This window comes from Colobus angolensis, unplaced genomic scaffold, assembly GCF_000951035.1.
Source record: "Colobus angolensis palliatus isolate OR3802 unplaced genomic scaffold, Cang.pa_1.0 Scaffold36, whole genome shotgun sequence".
Classification (NCBI taxonomy): domain Eukaryota; kingdom Metazoa; phylum Chordata; class Mammalia; order Primates; family Cercopithecidae; genus Colobus; species Colobus angolensis.
This window is the reverse complement of record NW_012116932.1, coordinates 1,574,444-1,582,994: the sequence shown is the minus strand read 5'-3', so window position 1 is coordinate 1,582,994 and position 8,551 is coordinate 1,574,444. Positions and strand designations below refer to the sequence as shown.

The 8,551-nt window shown below is 57.3% G+C and overlaps 2 protein-coding genes across 3 annotated transcripts in view; one reads left to right on the top strand and one right to left on the bottom strand.

The window, feature by feature from the left end:
* Positions 1 to 5,949, top strand: part of DDX39A (DEAD (Asp-Glu-Ala-Asp) box polypeptide 39A) — an 8,799-nt gene extending 2,850 nt beyond the window's left edge. Inside the window, exons 1-11 of one of the 2 annotated variants that reach the window (XM_011953206.1) lie at positions 1,313 to 1,333; positions 1,499 to 1,710; positions 2,048 to 2,175; positions 3,105 to 3,197; positions 3,568 to 3,751; positions 4,406 to 4,524; positions 4,867 to 4,998; positions 5,094 to 5,203; positions 5,293 to 5,437; positions 5,556 to 5,703; positions 5,787 to 5,949. In XM_011953206.1, the coding sequence (XP_011808596.1) occupies positions 1,329 to 1,333; positions 1,499 to 1,710; positions 2,048 to 2,175; positions 3,105 to 3,197; positions 3,568 to 3,751; positions 4,406 to 4,524; positions 4,867 to 4,998; positions 5,094 to 5,203; positions 5,293 to 5,437; positions 5,556 to 5,703; positions 5,787 to 5,803 (1,293 nt within the window). In that variant the 5' untranslated portion in view covers positions 1,313 to 1,328 and the 3' untranslated portion in view covers positions 5,804 to 5,949. Of the gene's footprint in view, positions 1 to 1,312; positions 1,334 to 1,498; positions 1,711 to 2,047; positions 2,176 to 3,104; positions 3,198 to 3,567; positions 3,752 to 4,405; positions 4,525 to 4,866; positions 4,999 to 5,093; positions 5,204 to 5,292; positions 5,438 to 5,555; positions 5,704 to 5,786 lie in introns of those variants that run through there. The other variant, XM_011953207.1, reaches the window with a different exon arrangement.
* A 73-nt stretch (positions 5,950 to 6,022) lies between these two features.
* Positions 6,023 to 8,551, bottom strand: part of ADGRE5 (adhesion G protein-coupled receptor E5) — an 18,772-nt gene continuing 16,243 nt past the window's right edge. The window contains exons 13-14 of the mRNA XM_011953400.1: positions 6,739 to 6,840; positions 6,023 to 6,652 (exon numbers count right to left, since the gene is read on the bottom strand). Of these exons, the coding sequence (XP_011808790.1) occupies positions 6,623 to 6,652; positions 6,739 to 6,840 (132 nt within the window). The 3' untranslated portion in view covers positions 6,023 to 6,622. The remainder of the gene's footprint in view (positions 6,653 to 6,738; positions 6,841 to 8,551) is intronic.

Genomic DNA, 8,551 nt, shown 5'->3' with positions numbered 1-8,551 from the left:
ATCTCCTGACCTCGTGATCCACCCGCCTCGGCCTCCCAAAGTGCTGGGGTTACACGCATGAGCCACCGCGCCCGGCCAGCTGTTCTAATTAAAAATAATAATAACAAGGCCAGGCGCAGTGGCTCACGCCTGTAATCCCAGCACTTTAGGAGGCCTAGGTGGGCGGATCACAAGGTCAGGAGTTCGAGACCAGCCTGACCGACATGGTGAAACCCTGTCTCTACTAAAAATACAAAAATTATCTGGGCGTGGTGGCAAGCACCTGTAATCCCAGCTACTCAGGAGGCTGAGGCAGGAGAATCTCTTGAACCCTGGAGGCGGAGGTTGCAGTGAGCTGAGGTGCCACTGCGCTGCAGCCTGGGTGACAGAGCAAGACTCCGTCTCAATAATAATAAAAAACAGGTGATAGCACATTGGGGCCAGCATGGTAGCATAGGTGAGAACTGGCCAGAGGGCCTTGGGTGGGATTCACTGCCTCATGGACAGGGATGTTGAGAGAGAGAAAACAGCCATTGAGAGAATGGAATTGCTGTTTCTGGGCTGGGATTGAGTGACAGCGGGGCCAGAAGTGGCTTAGGATCCTCAGCATCCAGCCTCAGGAAGAATTGTAGCAGCTGCAGCCCTTTGCTCCACCCCCCACTGGAGTCTGGGGTAGGGGAGGAGGATGAAAGACAATTGTCCTCATGTTTGGGTCCCTTGCACCCAGCAGGCACTTGGTATGCATTAGATTAATAAAGCAAAGAGGTAGGCAGACTTTGTATTAATTCCATTTTCCATCTTCTCAGCTTTATTTTTATTGGCCCAGGCCCAATAGGAGGCCTTTCATGAGAGCACTTAATTATTCCCCTGTGCAGACCACAGAGAGCGGGAGAAGCTGGGGCTGGGCAGATACTGCTTGCTCTCTTGCAAACTCAGTTCCCGCCAGCATCCTGGCAGGCCTACCCTGGGGTCTTTAGGCTTCTGCCCCATGCAAGCCCAGTGGGTTCCTTGGGGAGTGATAGGTAGGGGGCTTCTCTGGGCTAGGTAGCCTGAGGAGGTTCACTGGAGCTGAGGCTTGCGTGTGGAGAAGAAAGCATTTGTGCAGAGATCTGGGGGCCGAGCATTGCTGGTGGTGACAACTGGGTTCAAAGGCTTGGGGCAGGAGCTCCAGGGGTCTGAGCAGCTGAACAAGGCTGGGGGTGGTGTGGGATGAGGTGGGCAGGGGTCAAACCAAGGGGACTGCCTGGCCTGTGGTGAGAGTTGGGATTTTAACTCTGCAAGCCATGGGAAGCCCTTGGAGGTGGAGGGTGTTCTGTCTGTGGGTGTGGCAAGTGGGGCATGGGGGAGAGATGGGGTGGCTTGGGGGTGCGGAGGTGAAGACAGGGCGAAGCTACGAGATGCAGCCCAGGTGGAGCTGACGGGCAGGCTTATGGAAGGAGGTGGTAGAGAATGCCGTTTGAATGAAGCTTCGTCATCCTTCTGTGCCCACTCGCGGGACCCTGCCTCTCTCTCTTCTCAGCATCATGGCAGAACAGGATGTGGAAAACGATCTTTTGGATTATGATGAAGAGGAAGAGCCCCAGGCTCCTCAAGAGAGCACGCCAGCTCCCCCTAAGAAAGACATCAAGGGATCCTACGTTTCCATCCACAGCTCTGGCTTCCGGGACTTTCTGCTGAAGCCGGAGCTCCTGCGGGCCATCGTGGACTGTGGCTTTGAGCATCCGTCTGAGGGTACGCCTTCTGGGTGTCATCCTCTTGCCCAGGTCCTCACCAAGACAAGACCAGCCCTGCCTGCCCAGAGCAGTGCTGCCTCTAGTGTGCCGTGGGTGAGGGAGGGGCCCGCCCGCCCCTCGGATCAGTTGTGCCCAGCGGGGCCTATGGCTGCTCTCAGCACCAGGGTGCTCTGCTTTGACCAGGTGGATACCCTAGCCCGGCAGGTGTCTATGGCCTTGTCCGGACTTGGCCTCTTCTGATTGCCCTCACTGTGGGCTCCCCCCGGTCAACTGGTGAGCAGCCTGCACGGGGGTGTCTCCAGATTCTCGTCCCTCACGCTCTGCTTCTCCTGCAGTCCAGCACGAATGCATTCCCCAGGCCATCCTGGGCATGGACGTCCTGTGCCAGGCCAAGTCCGGGATGGGCAAGACGGCAGTCTTCGTGCTGGCCACCCTACAGCAGATTGAGCCTGTTAACGGACAGGTGGGTGGGCTCCTCCCTTCCCAGCCCCACCCTACCTGTGGCGGCCGAAGTAGAGTAGGCTAGGTGAGGTGGCTCACACTTGTTAGCCCATCGCTTTGGGAAACCGAGGCTGGGGGATCGCTTGAGGCCAGGAAGTCGAGGCTACAGTGTGCTATGATCCTACCACTGCACTCCAGCCTGGGTGACAGAGGGAGACTCTGTCTCAAAAAATAGAGTAATCAGTTATAACAAAAATCAGAAATTGCCAATAAGCCAAAATAACTGGAAAGTGCCCACAGTTTGCCCCTTGCCCCAGAGGCATTGCTGCTGTTTTGCCGTGCCACCTACCTAGACAGTGTCCATCTATGAAGGTTGGGTTGCCCTGAATACAGCTGTCACTGCTGTCCTTGCTGTTAGGCCCTGGCTATCTTCTCCCTTTATCTTGTGTGCCACTATCTTGGGGAGACACTTCAGTGAATTCTGGTGTCTTGCTCCTGAGTCAGGCTGGGTGCACATCTTTGGGCCTCATATTGGCGCCCATGCCCTCGTTACCTCGGAGCACATCCTGACGGATGAAGGTGCCATGGAGGGCTGTGGTGTGGTCCACTGTGGGTGGCATGGGTGGGAAGACCCGGGCTGGGGCCGCCTGAGTGCCGAGATTCAGGAAATCCTTAAAGAGCTGGGTCCCACGTCACCCGGGCAGGCCAGGTCTAACCATTATGCGGGCCATTGTCTGTTTCTCGTTGCGGGTCCTGGTGTTGGGAGACAGGTTTCAGTAACTGTGGGAGGGTGTAGGGAGTGAGGGTTGGAGAAGGGCCGTGAGAAGGGGGAGGCATTTGGACCGGGTCTTCAAATGGCCTGTGGTGTGGGGGGGACTGGGTTGGGTGGACTCTGGTGGGGGAGGGGTTTAGGATACTGCCTGAAGGCCCTTTTCTCGTGCCACTTCCCAGGTGACGGTCCTGGTCATGTGCCACACGAGGGAGCTGGCCTTCCAGATCAGCAAGGAATATGAGCGCTTCTCCAAGTACATGCCCAGCGTCAAGGTGAGCCCCTCAGGTTGGACTTGGTCAGGCGCCGCTTGGTTTCTGCAGCTTTGTTAGCCTCAGCTCTGGCCCAGCCAGCATTTACCAAGCTTGGCAGGGGCAGCTGCCTTTGAGGTTTGCGGTGGTTTTTGCTCCTTAAAAGCCTGATGAATTATGCATGGCTCCCAGGGGCCTGTGCAGGTCCCAGCCTGGGGCTTCCTTTGAGTGGAGCCCCGGGAGGCTCTCAGGCCTGCCTTGGTCCCCTGAGGCCTCCTGTTCACAGGTGCTGGGGTTGGGTATTAGGTGCCCTCAGGGGCTGCTGGGGCCGAGCTGGTTGGGGCCTTGGGCCGGGTATCAGCATAGAGCAGCTTCCTCCTCCTCCTCCCCGTAGGTGTCTGTGTTCTTCGGGGGTCTCTCCATCAAGAAGGATGAAGAAGTGTTGAAGAAGAACTGTCCCCATGTCGTGGTGGGGACCCCGGGCCGCATCCTGGCGCTCGTGCGGAACAGGAGCTTCAGCCTAAAGAATGTGAAGCACTTTGTGCTGGACGAGTGTGACAAGATGCTGGAGCAGCTGGGTGAGTCATCTGCCTTGCAGCCTCAGCTGGAGAGTCAGCGACTAGGCGGGCCCCATAGCAGGCGGAAGACTCTTGAGTGGGTCACATGGGTGGCTGGCAGGCCGGGCTCCTGTGGTGATCTTAGGGAAAGCTCTGCTGCCGGCAGAGGGACGTGCTGTTTCTGAGCCCGAGCCAAATGGGACCACGGGACCCAAATAAGCCCCCGTCCCTCCTGGACATAAAGGCACGCGCACATACCTCTAGGAGTGTGAGGCTTCTGCCACCTGTTGGGTTGGTTCTAGGCCCCACCTGTCCTCAGTGAGCCTCGACAGGGCCGGTGGGAGATGGGCTTGTGTCCTGGGAGGCAGCTGCAGCTCTCACCCCAGCGGCTGTCTCTGCCTCAGGCTTCCCTCCCTGAAGCGTGTCTCGAGGCGCACGGGCACGGCTGCTCCGCGCCAGCGCGTAAGTGGATTGCAGCTCCTCCTGCGCCTGCGCTCGCTGGCCACCCCCCAGCCCCTCAGGCACCAGGACTGGCCACTCCCGCGGCTCACTCTGCCCTCGTCACGGTGCCACTGGCTCCCTGGCACAGGTTGGGAGGGGTCTGGGTCTGGTCTGGGGTGGGGGTCCTCCATGGCAGACGCTCATGCCCACGCATGTCTTGCCCTCCCCACCCAGACATGCGGCGGGATGTGCAGGAGATCTTCCGCCTGACACCACACGAGAAGCAGTGCATGATGTTCAGCGCCACCCTGAGCAAGGACATCCGGCCTGTGTGCAGGAAGTTCATGCAGGATGTGAGTAAGGCGAGAGTGGCAGCTTCGGCCTTCCCCAGGGGCCTGGAGCCTGGGGCCCCAGGACACCCGCACAGCCCACATGCCTCGGAGGATGCTGGGATGCTGGGAGCCGGCGGAGCCTCCTTTCCTCCCCTCGGTCTTGTCAAACTGGGAGTCAAGCTTGGTCCACACCTGAGCCGGGCCAGAGCTTACATCCAGGTTTTGAGCGATGTTTACTGAGGTCCAGTGCAGGAGGCCCTCTGGGAAGCGTCGCACAAAGGAGTCGCCCACTGGAAGGTTCTGGGCAGGCGAGATGCCCAGAGGTGATCCCTGCCCGCCCCTCCCACCTCCCTTCCCACACAGCCCATGGAGGTGTTTGTGGACGACGAGACCAAGCTCACGCTGCACGGCCTGCAGCAGTACTACGTCAAACTCAAAGACAGTGAGAAGAACCGCAAGCTCTTTGATCTCCTGGACGTGCTGGAGTTTAACCAGGTGACACTTCCATCAGCCCATCCTGGGGCTCTGGACCATCGGGAGGTCGCTGGGCCGCCAGACTATGTGGCCCTGACCGCCACTCCTTCCCTCAGGTGATAATCTTCGTCAAGTCAGTGCAGCGCTGCATGGCCCTGGCCCAGCTCCTCGTGGAGCAGAACTTCCCGGCCATCGCCATCCACCGGGGCATGGCCCAGGAGGAGCGGTGAGTGCGAGCCACCCGCCAAGGCTGCAGGGAGCGCCACCCAGGAGCCCAGTGTTTGACGGCCTCCACTTGTTTCTCCTGCACCCCAGCCTGTCACGCTATCAGCAGTTCAAGGATTTCCAGCGGCGGATCCTGGTGGCCACCAATCTCTTTGGCCGGGGGATGGACATCGAGCGAGTCAACATCGTCTTTAACTACGACATGCCTGAGGACTCGGACACCTACTTGCACCGGGTGAGCGGCCTCACGGGCATGTCGCTTTCCCCTGGCGGTGGGGTGGGGCCCCAACCCTGCTTTTCCTCAAGTCCTGAGGTGGTATCTGTGGCCTGACCCTGATCCTCTCTGCCTGCAGGTGGCCCGGGCGGGTCGCTTTGGCACCAAAGGCCTAGCCATCACTTTTGTGTCTGACGAGAATGATGCCAAAATCCTCAATGACGTCCAGGACCGGTTTGAAGTTAATGTGGCAGAACTTCCAGAGGAAATCGACATATCCACATACAGTAAGTGCCTTGGGCAGGGCAGGGGGCTGGGGCAGAGGGTTCCTACCCCGGCCCTTTGGTTCACCGCTTCCTGTGTCTTACAGTTGAGCAGAGCCGGTAACCACCACGTGCCCCGCCAGTCCAGAGCCGCCCACCCGGAGCCGCCTGCATGCAGCTTCACCTCCCCTTTCCAGGTGCCACTGTTGAGAAGCTAGAAATTGTGTGAGAATAAACTTATTATTACGGAAACCTGGCTCCACACCATCTGTTTCTTGGTCATCTCGGCCTTTGACAGACACCCTGGGCTTGGCGTCTGAATCACCACCAGCAGGCAAGGCCATCTTCTGTATGCATGTGTTTAATTTTAAGTGTCAACATCGAAAAGTTTGAACAGATAAAAACACATTACACAACATCCACAACCTTCACAACAGTGAGAACCTCCTGCCTGGGCAGGCAGGGCAGGCCTCTGTACCGTGAGCCTCAGGCAGTGGCCCCAAGGGGCCCTGCCATGGGGCCTCTGACATCAGTCTTAGCTTAAGAAGGAAGCTGAGCCCCAGCACCTAGTCTCTTCAGTTCTGCAGCAGACATGAGAGGAAAAGTCCAGGCTGGGACAAGAGCCCTCAGTCTGTCCTGAGTACTGGCCCCAGGTGCCAGGGCAACACGCTGCAGCCCTGGGCCAGCCCCTGCACTTGCCCTGGGTCACAAGGTGGAGGAGAGAGGCAGCCAGCAGCAGGACCAGTGGCTCCGGCTCCACCCCATTGGGTGTCCTGGGCTTTGGTGCCAGACTGTAGCTGCCACTCCCTCCTGGTGGCACACATGGGGCTTAGGGAGGGAGGGTGGAGGGAGCAGAGCAGTGGACGAAGGGAGGATGGATGGCCTTCGTGTACAAAGCTGCTGCGGCCACAGGAGCTGCTGGACCGTCCGGAACCATGTGCTTTCATATGCCAGACTCTGACGCCCTGAGGGCCTGGAGAGGAGAGCCCAGTGAGGCCTGAGCACTGCCAGCCCTGGTGTCTTCCTGCCCACACACCCGCCCCAGGCGCAGCCCCTTACCCGGGTCTGATTGTGGCCAGTGCCAGACGTGGTAGAGGTGAATTCTGAGTACTTGCTCCCGCTGGCAACTAGGCAGGCCCACTTCCGGTATTCCTCCCGAACCTGCCGGCCCAGACACCCGGTCAGGGCAGGAGCAGGCCCTGGGACCGTGCATGCTCCTCCCCATGCTCTGCCCTTAGCCCCACCTTGGTGTTTTTGTGTTTGGTTATTTTTTTGAGATCGGGTGCCCCTGTCTCCCGGGCTGGTGTGCAGTGGCACTATCATAGTTTACTGCAACCTTGAACTCCTGGGCCCAAGTGATCCTCTGGCCCCAGCCTCCCGAGAAGCTGAGGTTATGGGTATTCACCACCACACCCGGCTATATTTTTTTTTGAGATGAGTCTCACTGTCACCCAGGCTGGAGTGCAATGGTGCCATCTTGGCCCACTGCAACTGCCGCCTCCCAGTTCAAGTGTTTCTCCTGCCTCAGCCTCCCAAGTAGCTGGGACTACAGGCATGTGCCACCGTGCCCGGCTAATTTTTGTATTTTTAGTAGAGATGGGGTTTCACCATGTTGGTCAGGCTGGTCCTGGACTTCTGACCTTAGGTGATCCGCCCACCTCGGCCTCCCAAAGTGCTGGGATTACAGCTGTGAGCCACTGGGCCTGGCCGTGACTTAGTTTGATAGGTTCTTTCTGGCTGCTCTGGGGAGGGGCTGGAGGATGGCAACAGGGAAACCGGGGAGGAGGCTATTGACTTAATTCAGCCAAGAGATGATGGCCTCTGCATGTCCAGCTGACAGTGGTTAAGCAAAATGTATATTGATGAGATGGAACATTAGGTGACCATGGAAAGAAATGAGGCCGGGTGTGGTGGCTCACACCTGTAATCCCAGCACTTTGGAAGGCCAAGGTGGGTGGATCGCCTGAGCCCAGAAATTGGAGATCAGCCTGGGCAACATGGTGAAACCCCATCTGTGTTACAAATACAAAAATTAGTGGTGGCGGGTGCCTGTAGCTTCTGCTACTAGGGAGGCTGAGGTGGAAAGATCGCTTGATTGAGCTTAGGAGGCAGAGGTTGAAGTGAGCTTTGATTGGGCCACTGCACTCCAGTCTGGGCAACAGAGCAAGACTTTGTCTCAGAGGGGGAAAAAAAAAGGGAGTGCTGATGATGTGCTAGAGCACATTGTGCTGAGTGAAGAAGCCAGACACAGAATGTCGCAAATTGTAAGATTTCATTTATGTGAAATATCCACAACAACAAGCAAATCCATAGAAACAGAAAGCAGATTAGTGGTTGCCCGGGGCTGGGGTGGGGTGTTTAGGGTATGGATGGGTAAAGGGTACAGGAGCTTTTATTTCAAGGTGATGAAGTATTCTAAAATTGCACGTGTGGTAGTGGTTGCACATGTTTGTTCTACACTAAAAACCACTGAATTGTCTGCTTTAAGTGGTGAGTTGTATAGCATGTAAATATCTCTGTGAAGTTTTTTTTTTTTTTTAGGTTGGAGTGAAGTGGCATGATTTTGGCTCATCACAACCTCCGCCTCCCGGGTTTAAGCGATTCTTCTGCAGCAGCTTCCCGAGTAGCTGGGATTATAAGCGCCTGCCACCACACCTGACTAAATTTTTGTATTTTTAGTAGAGATGGGGTTTCACCATGTTGGTCAGGCTGGTCTGGAACTCCTGACTTCAGGTGACCCGCCCGCCTTGGTCTCTGAAAGTGCTGAGATTACAGCGTGAGCCCCTGCGCCTGGCCTGTAAAGCTGTTCTTTCTTTTTTTTTTTTTTTTGAGACGGAGTCTCGCTCCGTCTCCCGGGCTGGAGTGCAGTGGC